Source organism: Balaenoptera borealis, assembly GCF_965194805.1.
Source record: "Balaenoptera borealis genome assembly, chromosome: 17".
Taxonomy (NCBI): Eukaryota; Metazoa; Chordata; class Mammalia; order Artiodactyla; family Balaenopteridae; genus Balaenoptera; species Balaenoptera borealis.
Window position 1 is genome coordinate 53,788,431 of NC_138876.1, and position 14,460 is coordinate 53,802,890.

Genomic DNA, 14,460 nt, shown 5'->3' on the forward strand with positions numbered 1-14,460 from the left:
CCATATATTAATATATTTCTATTTATCTTACAACTTATGTCTCCATCTGAGTTGCCCGTGTGGTATCACAATTATCCACTTTGCTAATTCTATTAGTTTCCTAAGGCTGCCATAACAACTTACCACAAACTGAGTGGCTTAATACAACAGAAATTTATTCTCACAATTCTGGAGTCTAGAAGCCTGAAATCGAGGTATTGGCAAGGTTGGCCCTTCTGGAAATTCTGAGGGAGAATCTGTTCCATGCCTTTCTCCTAGCTTCTGGCCATTGCCAGCAATCTTTGGTGTTTCTTGGATTGTAGAGGCATCACTCCGATCTCTGCCTCTGTGGACACATGGCACTCTCCCTGTGTGTTTCTTCCATGTTTTCACTTGGCCTTCTTATAAGGAAGGACTCCAGTCATTAGATTAAAGGCCCACTCTACTCCAGTATGACCTCATCTTAACTTAGTTACATCTGTAAAGACCTTATTTCCAACTACAGTCACATTCTGAGGTTCTGGATGGACATGAATTTCGGCAGAACACTATTCAATGTAGTACATTCACCAAACTTGACATTTCCTGCTGTTACATTAATCCACATATTTTAACTCAACACTCTTCCCTCTTCAAGTCACACGTCTTCCTCACCACAACTAATTATCATCTTTCTTTTTTCAATTACTTTCTAAAACATAGCTAAAAATGTACCTCTTCTTCTTAGAATTCTGTTACGGTTCCTCATTTGTCTCAACGGAAATTTCAAGCCAAATTATAGGTGATTGGAGATCTTATATTAAAAGGTTTGTGCCTTTATTGTCCTCTACAAGGCAGCAGCTAACACATCTTTTCTCAGGCTTTTTCCTTCTTCTTGAATATCTTCCCTTTACATTATTAAAGTATCATTCCTCCTCCTCTGACCACCACCTTCTCATTTTGCCCCATCAAAATTTGTCATCCATTTGTGTTATACTAAAGCAACAATCTTAAACTAGAGAACACGTATCACAGGGTGTACATGAAAACTTCCCTGGAGTCCTAATAAACACCAATAGTTTTAAAACAATCAAGTTCAAGATCTACATTTTACATATGTGCTCTTTCTTAAAACTGATATTCCTGAGTACAGCTGCAGACCACGAGTTTTTCTCTCCTACCTTTCTTTTCCCATTGGCTTTTCTCTCACTTTACCAAAGAAAGGCCTACTTCTAACCCATCCCAATACTACTATAATACATTGCCGTGGAGTGCAAAAAATTTCTACAGTCCCAAACACAGGGACAATTGTTGATTATGTGATTTTTTTGCCTGTATCTGATTGAATTTAGGAAGTAATGAATACTGTCATAATTATCTTATTTGCTATCAAATGTTTTTAAAAATGTGTTTTCTCTGATCCTTATCAAAAAAGAAATAAATTGCCTTTTAACTATAACTAATTCTTTATTCTTCCATAAGTACATATACAAATTTAAAAAGTCTTGTCCATCTCAATCAGAGATGGCTACCAATAAAACTTTCATGCTTGTTTATCAAAATTTGTAAAATATACTTACTGTTTCCCAAATTCTTCATCAAGGAATTATGAGGAATAATTCTTTTAAAAATATACATTATGAACTAGAATTATCAAATATAGCTTAAATGAAGCATTGTTATAAAAAGCATATACCTTTTGTTCCCTCTTATACTTCCATTCGGTATTTTGTTTTATGAAATATATATTTCTTCATCTCCATTTTTTTCATTCACAAAATTACCTGAGGAGAAATACATTCATAACTTCTGTATGTATATAGATGGGAAAGAAGATAGGCAAGGATTACTGTAGAAAAAAGCTGTAAAAAAGAAAAGAAGGTGGAATAGATTGACATATTAATGCTCAGCTAATATAAAAAGAAAAATACATAGGTGAAATATAGCTATGGATTAGAAATGCTGACATGCTTTCTCATACAATTTTTAGCATGTTAACTGTGAGGTATGTTTGCACAGTACAAACTGGTGTTGTTAATTGGCAATTATATGGTCAAATAGGACTTACAGATAATTCAGGAAAAGAAAAACATTCTCCTTAAGTCTTAGGGCTTGAATTAGACATTTTGACAGTTTGAATACCTGACTTTACAGTCAATGATTCACCAATCCTCAACTTTTCTTTTTATGGATTTTTTTAGTGCATTGAGGTACATCAAATAAGGTCAAAAAAGATTGGAAGTAGTGGGTTTATTTATTCAATAAGCATTTATTGAAAACCTACCTTGTCCTAGATCTTGTGGAATATAAAGAAAACATACAGTTCCTGATCTTGAAAATGTCAGTCTATGATAATGTCAAATATAAACATTGCTTTAAACACCCCATATGCACTGAATCACCAAGATCTTGTTGCCAGAACTGTATTCCTGAATGTTTCCTGGGTATCACAAGCAAGGTCCTATCACACAGTGTCCTATAAACACCATGAACTGAACACACACACACACACATACACAAACACACGACTCATTTTTTCCATATGCCCACTACATACAAACATCTCCTTCTGAATTTCAATTTATATTAATGTTTTCATATATCTGGTCTCTTGTAATAGTAATCGTTGTGAATTTAGTCACTTGTAATAAAAACTTAGAAATTATTCTTGATTCTTTATTTGGATTTATCCAAAAAACCCAGAAAGTTCAAATTCTTTGATTTCTGCCTCTAAATAAGTTCTTTAGTCCCTCTCTTTTTCCCTCATCCACTCTAACCTAGTCTATTAACTTCTTTCTTTGCCTCCGTGCATTTACACTGCTCCTCTTCAACTCTCCCACTATTGTTACTTTTCCAAAACTTCTATCTGCTCATACCCCTCATTTGCTTAATATTCTCTATTGGTTCCTATTAGCCCATAGGCCAATGTTTAAACTCCTAAGCAGATCATACAGGAACCATCATAAGCTGACCCCACTCACCTTTCCAGACCTAACCACCATCACTCCTGACACACTCCACCACCTGGTGCCCTCCACGTACACACTGTCTTCCAGTCACACCAAAATACTTGCTGAACATGTCATATTTTTTTCACATCTTTGAACATATTGTTCTCAAGGCCTGGAAGGCCCTTATTTCATTTTGCTGTCAAAGACCTTCTAATCCTTCCAGACTTAGGATGCTTTCTCTGTGAAGCCACTCCTTGATACCCCAGGCCAAGTTCAGTGTGAGCATAGCATTTTGTACATATTTTTATTACTTACTATTAGCTACTTATTTACATCCTTGCCTCTCCCAATTAAACTATGAACATCCATAGGGCTAGTATCTGTTTAACTTATCTTTCTATTTCCAGTATAAAAAGTAGAAACTCAATAACTGTTTGATGGATGAATAAACTTCTAAGCAGACTAAGATTTTTAAGCAGAAATTTATGAAATGATATAAATGACAACACATCTTAATCAGAAAAAAAGGTTTTCTTGGTTTTGTAGACTGAATGCCCTCCTATTTCTGTATTGTGTATGATGTATCAGATTTTCTTCCATTGCGGCTCCATCTTCTCCATTCTTGAATGGTTTATAGAGGTCTTAGTGGGACACACTTGAAGAATCTTGATGCTGAAGCAGAACTTTAGACATTTGAAAGAGGTATAAGTTATACTATGATAATTATAAGGAGAGAGAGAAAGACACCGATGGTTGGGGAATTTGTAAACAACTAGATTTATGATATATTTGTAGACCTGGTGGAAAATGGATATTAGTGGACAGGGGCTCTTTAAATGGAATCCACAGGTTACCCATTTCCAATGTGAACCACATGGGTTCCAGTTTGGAAGTGAGATGGAAAGGGCAAAGATGCGTGTGAGGAGGTGAGAACGGATAGAACTTATGGGGGCCTGTGTAGACCCAGTGTCATACTCAGAAGGAAAGTAGAGAGTGAGTTAGAACTTTGAGGAAAAGCTGTGAGGAAACTTAGATCATTATGAAGTATACTAGTTTATACAGTAAGTCCCCTACCTATGAACTTTCAAGTTGCAAAGTTTCAAAGACGTGAACATACGTTCACATGTCCAATCATTTAAGTTAGTTCGTGTGTCTGGCGTACATTGTCACATGCATGCATTCTCTACAAGTGGTTGTGCTTTTGTGTATTTTACTATACAGTATTATATAGAGTACAGTAGTACAGTATCTTTATTTCAAGCCCAGGATGTCTGGAAGCAAGCGTAAAAGCAGCGATGATGTAGCTGTTATTGCTAAGAAGTACCAAGCAATAATGATGGAAACAAAAGTGAAAATAACTGAGAGAGGGGAGTGAGGCGAAAAGATGGTAGACATCACTCATTCTTATAACATGAATCATTCAACCATTGGCATGATTCTAAAGAACAAGGACAAGGTCATGGAACATGTGAAGTCTGCTGTGCCGATGATGCTGACAATAATATTGAAGAATCGTGGGAAAGTGATGGAGGAGATGGAGAAACTTCTCCATCCTGTGGATGCAGGATCAGCATCAGCACTGAGTCCTGCTCAGCTTAATGCTGTTTCAAGAGAAAGCTAAAAGCCTTTATGAAGACCTGAAGAAGAAACACATTGAAGAATCAGAGGGCGCATCTTTTAATGCCAGCCATGGCTGGTTTCATCGATTCAAGGCTAGAGGCAACATTCACAACATAAAAGTAAGTGGCGAGGCAGCGCGTGTAGATACGGTAGCTGCCCAGGAATTTCCTGAAATGCTTCAAGAAATTATGGATGAAGGCACGTATTTGCCCAAGCAGGTTTTTAATGTGAATGTGGCAGGACTGTACTGGGAGGGGATACCAGACCAAAGTTACATCAGTAAGGAGGAAAAGTTGATGCCAACCTATAAAGCAGCAAAGGATAGGCTAACTCTGTTGTTTGGTGGCAATACTTCTGGTGATATGAAGCTGAAGCCTCTCTTAGTTTATCATTCAGAGAACCCAGGAGCCCTTAAAAACATAGCCAAGGGTTCTCTTCCTGTTGTGTGGAAGAGTAACCCCAAAGCCTGGGTTACACAGGCCATTTTAAAGGACTAGTTTTTCCACCCTTTATCCTGGAGGTAGAGTAATATTGCTTGGAAAAGGATGTCCCATTCAACATTCTTTTGTTGCTGGACAATGCTCTGGGCCACCTCCCATTCATAGACGACTTTCATCCCAGCGTCAAAGTAGTGAATCTGCCACTGAATACTTCGTCGTTCATTCAACTTATGGACCAGGGAGTTATAGGGACTTTCAAGAAATATTTATGTCACAATTTTCATCACGCAGTAAAGGTGAGTAACAAATCAGGAACAACCTTGCAACAATTTTGGAAGGACTATAACATCTACAAGGCCATAAAAAAAAAAAAACCATTGACTTTGCTTGGCATGAGGTTACAGCCGTCACCATGAATGGGGTTTGGAAGAAACTTTGCCCGCAGTTTGGTCGTGATTTTTATGGATTTGAGAAGGTGGATGAGGAGTCCAAAGAGGTCTTCAGAAACTTAATGACTCTCAGTGAGAAGCTGGAGCTAGATCTGCAGGAGAACAATTTCACTGAACTCCTTGCTGTGCAACACAAGGAGCTTACTAATGAAGACCTGACGGAATTGGAGGCCCAGAGGAAGGACAAAGAGAGACAAGAGGAAGAAGAAGTAACTGAAGAAGGAAAGAGATTCACGATGCAGGGAATAGCAAGGGGATTTTCTTTATTTGAGGAGTCACTGTTAGCTTTTGAGGCACAGGACCCGAACATAGAACGGTACACGAAGGTTGCAGCAGCCATTCAGAATGCAATCCAGTGCTACCGTGTCATTTATGATGAGAAAAAAAGAGCTACTACCCAGACGTCACTGGATAATTTTTTCAAAGGGGTAGATAGACTTGAATCCAGCAAGGAACCAGAACATGTGCCATCAACGTCAGGTGTGAGTGAAATTTCAGCTTGCCCTCTGTCTCCTATTGTTCACAATCCTTCAGCTCTACCATCTCCCACCTCCTTTCCCTCCTCCAGTCAGTAACTCTTCTTGCCTGTTCACTCGATGCCAGCCCCTATATGCCAGCTGTTGTACTGCACTACTGTACTTTTTAAGGTACTGTACTGTAAAACTGTAAATGTTTTCTTTATTTTTTGTTTGTTTTTAATGTATTATTTGTGTAAAAAAAAAGGTATTATAAACCTAATACAGGACAGTACTATATAGCCAATTGTGTTAGTTGGGTACCTAGGCTAACTTTGTTGGACTTATGAACAAATTGGGCTTATGAACACGCTCTTGGAATGGAACTCGTTCGTATGTAGGGGACTTACTGTATGTTATGCTTTATATGTTTTCTTAGAAGGGAAGTTCATTAAATCACACAAGATATATTAGGTTTCTACTGCTGAATAACAAATTATGGCAATTTTAGAGACTTAAAACAACACCCATTTACTAGCTCATAGTTCCATAGGTCAGAAGTCTGGTTGGGCTTGTCTGGGTTCTCTGCTTAAGGTCTTACATAGCTGATATCAAGGTGTCAGCCAGGCCTGGCTGGGCTCTTACTTGGAGGCACCAAAGAAGAATCTCCTTCTAAGCTCATTCAAATTATTGGCAAAATGCAGTTTTTTATGGTTGCAGGACTGATGTCCTTGTTTCCTTGTTAACTAGCCAGGGATCACTCTCAGCTCCTAGAGGCCTCATGCAATTCTTATCAGGGGACCCTTTTCTCCTTCAAAGCCAAAAACGGAGAATTTCTCTCAAGTAAAGTTCCCCTTGTGCTTCAAATCTCTGACATTTTCTTCTGTCACCATCTGGAGAAACTCTCTGTTTTTAAAGGGCTCATTTGGTTACATCAGGCCCAGCTATATAATTTCCTTATCTTAAAGTCAACTGAGCCACATAACACAACTAATTATGGGAGTAAAATCCACCATATTCATTTTCCCTGGGATTATGCAGACATGTACACAAAGGAGCCATCTTAGAACTCTGCCTATTGTGTCAACTATAGCTTTTTTTCTTCTCACTATACAGTCTAATGGCAGAACCACAGTCAAGAACACTCATTTGCTATTTCTGGATTCTAATTTTTCAATGGCAAATCTGTATTGCCCGAGCACTATTTCCATCAAATTTAATGCTTAAGTTGTTCTATCCAATTGCAGAAAGGAACAGTTAATAATCTTGGGTATATAAGGAAGGTGAAGAGACTTAATCCCTTCCCTGTATGTTTCTCCTCATGGGTCCAACTCTGTCACCATTTTTTTTTTCTCATTTAGTCCAAAAAGCAAACCACTTGGAGCCCCTGTTATTAATGAGTATGCCGATGCCCAGCTACACAACCTAGTGAGGAGATTGTGTCAAAGAACAGATTTCTGCAAGAGAAAGTTGGTGGAAGGTGATATGTCCTCACCTGAAGGCAGCCCCCAAACTGGTGAGCAGTGTGACCTCAAAGTACCAGGAAGAAGGAGGTTATGAGTGGACATGTATTTTGCAAATATTTTAGTTTGGGGTTCCCCAAAAGCCAACCCCAAGACAGTGATTTAGCTATAAATATTTTATATTGAGGGTGCTCCAGGAGGTGAGCGTGAGCAAGAGAGACAGAGAAGGGAGTTAAGACAATAAAGGTGTGTTAATGAAGCATTACTGCTGTGGGCCACTGGGGCTTGAGCCAGCTGAAAATCTGTATGGATGACACATCAGAATTATCCTGAAGGAGGAGGAAGCTGGGGTATCAACACATCAACTCCTGTCCTTCGTTGGCTGAGGGTTGCTGCTGGGGAATGTTGCTAATACTCCAGCATTTTAAGCAAGCCAGCTGGGAGAAATCCCCGAGGCAGAGAGATGCAGGAACCTTCTGCACATGACCTCTGGCCCACAGAATATGCACAGGCCAACAACAATATCTGTTATAGCAAGTTGTATTGTAAATATTAATTAATAATACCCATAATAAACAAAACACTTATAATAAGAATACAAGAATACTACCTGAGTACACAACAGAGCAAAGGACATCAGTGAACTAATCACATAAGGAGAGAGAAAATTATCAGTCTATCTAATAATTACAGAAATGTGCTTATGAAAAATTAATAAGTACAATAAAGTAGAGCACAAAAGTGATATATATGTCATATATACATAGATATATGTTGTATATATGTATATATATAGTATATATACATATATATACCATGATTATATCTATATAAAATGTTTATAAATGTATAGAAAAAGTAGAGAAGAAAGTGTGTTGTTTAATAACAGATAAATAAAAACTAAATTGTTAATTACATGGGATGGAGTTGAGGATTTCCTTATAATTCTGTATGAAGAAAGTTGGATTTTCAAAATGAACTATGTATTATATATAGTTTCTTTTTAAAGAGAAGGGTCTAAAATATAGTCATTATAACTTGATAAAGATTTGTTGAAAGAATATTTTGAACTTTACTTACCCATAACTGGAAGGATATAAATGAAGCTAAAGAAGCATGAAACTAGGGGACTTCCCTGGTGGTCCAGTGGTTAAGACTTTGCCTTCCAATGCAGGGGGTGCCGGTTCAATCCCTGGTCAGGAAGCTGAGTCCCACATTCTTTGCGGCCAAAAAACCAAAACATAAAACAGAAGCAATATTGTAATAAATTCAATAAAGACTTAAAAAAAAAAAAGAAGCATGAAACTGAAACCTGTGGAATGGTGCACATTTGTAATGTTTCTGTTCAATGTAAATCCAAAGCACTAACTATTTATGCTCCAAAATATGTGGGAATGAAACTTGTATTTAAAATATCCTATTTGTAACATCTTTGGGACACTTAATTTAAACTTTAAACCTGCTATTTATTTCCAAATTTTGATGTTTTCATTACTTGGATATTTTCACAAATGGCAATATTTTAAATGTCATGAAATGCCTCATCTGCCTGTATTGAGAGGGGAAGATTTTGGAATGTTTTGATTCCAAGAAATCCAAGCTTTTTCCTCATTAAGCTAATCTAACCTCTTAAAAAATGTTTTCATCTCGTTTTTCCTATAAAGCAAAGCCCACAGTTTTATCATCAACACAAGAAAGCAGTGCTAAGCTAAAAGAAGAACATTATCAGAAGGTGCCTCTGACAGAGTACCTGAAGCGAATCAGACTTCCAAAAAGCATAGATTCATACACAGGTACCATCAAAGGGTGGACTATCTCAGTGGGAGGGCTGGCTATTACCAAGAACCCCTGAAACCCAAAGTCACAGATGGCTTCCATTTTCTCTAGCCAGTGTTCTGAACCTATCTAGAAAGCAGAATTTAAACTGTATTATCTGCAGTGGGTTGTTTTCCCCTTTCCAGTGAAGAGATAAAAATATTCCTGTGTGTTTTTAAAATAGTCCAGGGCCTGTCCTGTCCCTAATTAACTTCCAAAAGAAGTCCCAAAGCATTAAGTAATATGTTCACTGAACACCCCCCAAAAAAAATAATCATTATAAAATGTCTGTCACCTTCCATGGCTTCACATTGTTAATTAATCCAATTGAACAAATCCCCTCCTACAGCTTCCCTTGGGCAGAGGAAAGCCCTGTGTGCAGGGTCATGGACTGCCTTCACTGGCTGATTTGCCCCCTCCCCACTTCAGTCACACCCCTGTGGGCAAGATGTGACCTTTGGCTCACAAGCCCTGGGTGATCCTGCAGCTTAATTACCAACCAGCATAAAGCCCTTTGAGTCAGTTCTCCTGGACACGGTACCTCTGACTTTTCCTTGGGTTCCCCTTTCCTGATCTAAATAGTACAGTCACTCATGGGGACAGACTCAGTGGCCACTTCTCTAGGAGACAGGAAGAACACTCTCTAATGTCAGAAAAGCTGATTAGATGACTTATCCCTCGTAAACCCCAGTGCCTCGGCTCTAGGGGCAGAATTGTGCTGAATGTTTTAAACAGAGTCTCTTACACAAATTGCTAATTTCCAGATGGTAGTGCCCCAACTTTACCAAACTAAGCAACAGAATTATTTTAATGTTTTTTACATGCCATGTGGATTACTCCAGTCGCTATTTTTCTAGATCGATTCTATCTCCTGTGGCTCTTGCTTGTCACCATTGCCTTTAACTGGAACTGCTGGCTCATACCGCTGAGCATCATTTTCCCATATCAAACACCAAACAACGCACGCTACTGGCTTATTACGGACATCATATGTGATACCATCTACCTTTTCGATTTGCTGTTAATCCAGCCCAGACTCCAGTTTATTAGAGGAGGAGACGTAATAGTAAGTAGGGCTCGGGAGAAGCACAAACTGACAAAGGAATATCAGATTGAACTACAAAAAAACCAAATTAACAGCATTGTGTTATTTAATGTCTGACTGATTGTCTGCATGTGTGGGTCTTTAACCACTGGAACCACCAGTATAATAACAATAATAATAACAACAACAATAACAAAACAACCACTGAGCAATCACCATGTGCTGGGGGCCATGCATCTCCCTGTGCCTTAGTTTCCTCATTTAAAAAATGGGAATAACAATAGTACCTTCATAATACTGATGAGAAGACTGAATGAATTAATGCAGGTAGGGTGCCTGGAACTGTGTCTGGTGCCTATCCTCTTTTCACGCTTCACTTTCCAGATTCATCACACCTCACTCCTCATCATCAAATGCAGTGTTTTGTCCACTTCAGAAATATCATTCTTACCCTTAGGAGAAATCATCTTCTCCTGGATTTATTCTCACTGTTGAGGGAATTTCAGAGCCAATCCAATCAATCTAAGACAGAAAGAGAAGACTATGTTTTCACAAGTACACACCCAAATCGTACAGCCTCTTATACCCTGCACCCCACCCCTGGGCCCTTCCCCAGCTAACTAGAACAATGCTTCCTTTCCAACTGATGTCCACTGTGATATCCTCGTCACAGTTGCAGTGAGGGCTGCATGGAACAGATCTTCCAATGTCAAAGTAGGAAGAGCAGAGCAACCAAGTGTATGGCATCTTGGGTTCATATATGTTTTTGAAGAAGAGGGGTAGTCTCCTTAATCTCCTGAATATTTTCTTTTGAATCTCCAGATGATTTTAAGTTATCAAAATGCTGAAAGGAGTTTGGGTCATTTTTTTCTTTAAAAAATATTATTTGTTGAGGAATGCCCCCTATATTTGAAATCTTTGCTAGGAAGAAATTCTAAAGGCAAGAGCTAAAGCTATAGCAAAAATCTATTCAAAATATTCCTTGTGTGGACTTCAGAGCATTAGGTAACTCACCAGCATGATCCCCTAAGTTCACTGACAGTTTGATGAATGAAGATGTGTACAAATAAGAAATAACACCCAAAAAAGGGGACACTAATTTCAAAAGGGGGCACTAATTTCAACCTGCATTAGGTGCACAAAGGGGGGAGAAAATCAATGTTTGACAAATGGAAAATGACAAAATCAGTAAGGAGAGACTTTTATTTTCAATTTTCTAAGAGGTCTTTGCACACAATGGAGTGTTAAAACCAAGAAAAATAACCAATAAAAACACACTCAATGGGCTCTATTTAAAATGCATTATCACAAGCTACAAATATAGAGCAGGAACTAATTGCTTTGTTTGTTCAAATAAAGTTTAATGGTTTCTTTAATGTAGAGTAGGTAGTTTTAGACTTTGAAACTTGATTACATTTTGCTAAAAGGACTATGCAAGTTGAGTACCCAACCTGAAATTCTCACTACATTTAGCTATCTATGTGAAATTTGTTTTACACCATCAAATTATTCATTCATTCACTCATTCAACAAACATTTATTAAATACCTATAGTTGACAGATATTCCAGAACTGGAGGATGGAAATATCAATTCCCCAAGGGCTTGAGGGAAAACAGATACCAGATTGAGGTGCTGGAGGCCACAATAGAGGGAATTGGGAGGGTTTACAAGTTTTCCACAGCATTTATGTGCTGTATGTTTCTTCTGAGAATGGTGTTGCACAGAGAACAGAATTTTGATTCAAGGACCAACAAAAAGGATTGCTTATTTAAAATGTCCTTTATAGACAGCAGGAATAGAGCTGGGAATGACACCATGGAGGTTATGTAGATATGAGACTTGCACCCACAACACTTTACTAAGACTGCCAATCACAAGGATCCACGGAAACGCTCAGAGCCTTCTAGTGACCACGTCTATCAGGCCTGCCACTATAGTCAACTGCTTTTGGTCCATTAGCTACTATTTATAAACTGTTCTAGAGAAAATTAACAACTCCCTTCTCTGTGCTCTGCACATTTTACTCACACTTCTGTTATTTAATTGTTAAATAACAATTAAGTTCACTATGTTGTAGCAGAAACAAATAGCCCAGGGTCAAATTTTGCCTCTGAAACTAACTTACAGCAATACTTGAGAAAAATAAATTTACCCTTTCATTGTGTACTATCTTTGTCATCTGTAAAATAGAACTAGTACCACCGACCTCATAAACTTATTGTGAAGATTAAGTAAGACAATGTGAACACCTAGCCTAGGGTCTGGCTTCTAGAAGACGTGCAGTGAATTGCTGACTGAATCAAATGAATGAATGTCCACACACTAACTTCCTCTTGTCTCTTATTTGTATAGGCAGCTCGCTTTCTTACCTGATAATAAGTTTCTTGAGAGTAGGGACAGTATTCAATTCATTTCCCTATTTATCCTAGGAATTCAGAGGGTATACTCAAAAATGTTTGAAGGAGTGAATTAATGGCAATCTTGGTTCAAGGATTTTCTTCCCTTGAATAACAGTTTAATGTACCTTGTAGTTGTATTATATGATATTATTATCTTGAAACATTTATATCTGTTCTATGTGAAATTATGGAGTTTCTATGAATTATTTAAAAGAAGAGGTAAACAATAAATAAATATAATAATACCTTAGATGAGGGTCTTCAAAGACTATCTGTTTGAAAAAGATTTAAGTTCAATTATCATACCCTTTCTAAAGTAAGCTTCCTCAGAATAAATGTTGCCTGCGTAATAATGAGGCTTAAAAGAGACAGAGAGAATTAAATAGGGTTACATATTAAAAATAAGTGCCTACAGAGAGACTTCAAGATGGCAGAGGAGTAGGAACTGGAGATCACCTTCCTCCCCACAAATACATCAGAAATACATCTACATGTGGAACAACTCCTACAGAACACCTACTGAACGCTGGCAGAAGACCTCAGACCTCCCAAAAGGCAAGAAACTCCCCACGTACCCGGGTAGGGCAAAAGAAAAAAGAAAGAACAGAGACAAAAGAATAGGGATGGGACCTGCACCAGTGGGAGGGAGCTGTGAAGGAGGAAAGGTTTCCACACACTAGGAAGCCCCTTCACCGGCAGAGACAAGGTGTGGCAGAGGGGGGAAGCTTCAGAGCCACGGAGGAGAGCTCAGCAACAGGGGTGCAGAGGGCAAAGTGGAGAGATTCCTGCACAGAGGATCGGTGCCGATCAGTACTCACCAGCCCGAGGGGCTTGTCTACTCACCCGCTGGGGTGGGTGGGGACTGGGAGCTGAGGCTCAGGCTTCAGAGGTCAGATCCCAGGGAGAGGACTGGGGTTGGCTGCGTGAACACAGCCTGAAGGGGGTTAGTGTGCCACAGCTAGCTGGGATGGAGTCCAGGAAAAATTCTGGAACTCCCTAAGAGGCAAGAGACCATTGTTTCGGGGTGCACAAGGAGAGGGGATTCAGAGCACTGCCTAAACAAGCTCCAGAGACGGGCGTGAGCCGCGACTATCAGCGCAGACACCAGAGGCAGGCATGAAAAGCTAAGGCTGCTGCTGCAGCCACCATGAAGCCTGTGTGCAAGCATGGGTCACTATCGACACCTCCCCTCCTGGGAGCCTGAGCAGCCCGCCACTGCCAGTGTCCCGTGGTCCAGGGACAACTTCCCCAGGAGAACACACTGCGCACCTCAGGCTGTTGCAATGTCATGCCGGCCTCTGCCGCCGCAGACTCACCCTGCATTCCATATCCCTCCCTCCCCCTAGCTTGAGTGATCCAGAGCCCCCTAATCAGCTGTTACTTTAACCCTGTCCTGTCGTGGTGAAGAACAGATGCCCTCAGGCAACCTACAGTCAGAGGCAGGGCCAAATCCAAGGCTGAACCCCAGGAGCTGTGCGAACAAAGAAGAGAAAGGGAAATTTCTCCCAGCAGCCTCAGAAGCAGCGGATTAAATCTTCACAATCAACTTGATGTACCCTGCATCTCTGGAATAACTAAATAGACAACGAATCATCCCAAAATTGAGGCAGTGGACTTTGGGAGCAACTGTAGACTTGGGGTTTGCTTTCTGCATCTAATTTGTTTCTGGTTTTATGTGTATCTTAGTTTAGTATTTACAGTTTGTTATCATTGGTAGATTTGTTTATTCATTTGGTTGCTCTCTTCCTTTTTTTTATATATACATTTTTTTTTCCTTTTTCTCTTTTTCTGAGTGTGTATGTATATGCTTCTTTGTGTGATTTTGTCTGTATGGCTTTGCTTCCACCATTTGTCCTAGGGTTC

General features: G+C 39.2%; 1 protein-coding gene and 1 long non-coding RNA gene across 4 annotated transcripts in view; one reads left to right on the forward strand and one right to left on the reverse strand.

Moving 5' to 3' along the window:
* Positions 1–14,460, forward strand: part of CNGB3 (cyclic nucleotide gated channel subunit beta 3) — a 161,644-nt gene that overhangs the window by 70,521 nt on the left and 76,663 nt on the right. The window contains 3 exon segments of the mRNA XM_082363686.1: positions 7,235–7,389; positions 9,001–9,129; positions 10,009–10,217. Coding sequence (XP_082219812.1) covers positions 7,235–7,389; positions 9,001–9,129; positions 10,009–10,217 — 493 coding nt within the window.
* Positions 1–14,460, reverse strand: part of LOC309614833 — a 57,119-nt gene that overhangs the window by 9,894 nt on the left and 32,765 nt on the right. The window contains exons 2-4 of one of the 3 annotated variants that reach the window (XR_014236409.1): positions 10,648–10,718; positions 8,417–8,554; positions 281–3,592 (exon numbers count right to left, since the gene is read on the reverse strand). This is a non-coding gene — a long non-coding RNA (uncharacterized lncRNA). Of the gene's footprint in view, positions 1–280; positions 3,593–8,416; positions 8,967–10,647; positions 10,719–14,460 lie in introns of those variants that run through there. The other 2 variants (XR_014236408.1, XR_014236410.1) reach the window with 2 other exon arrangements.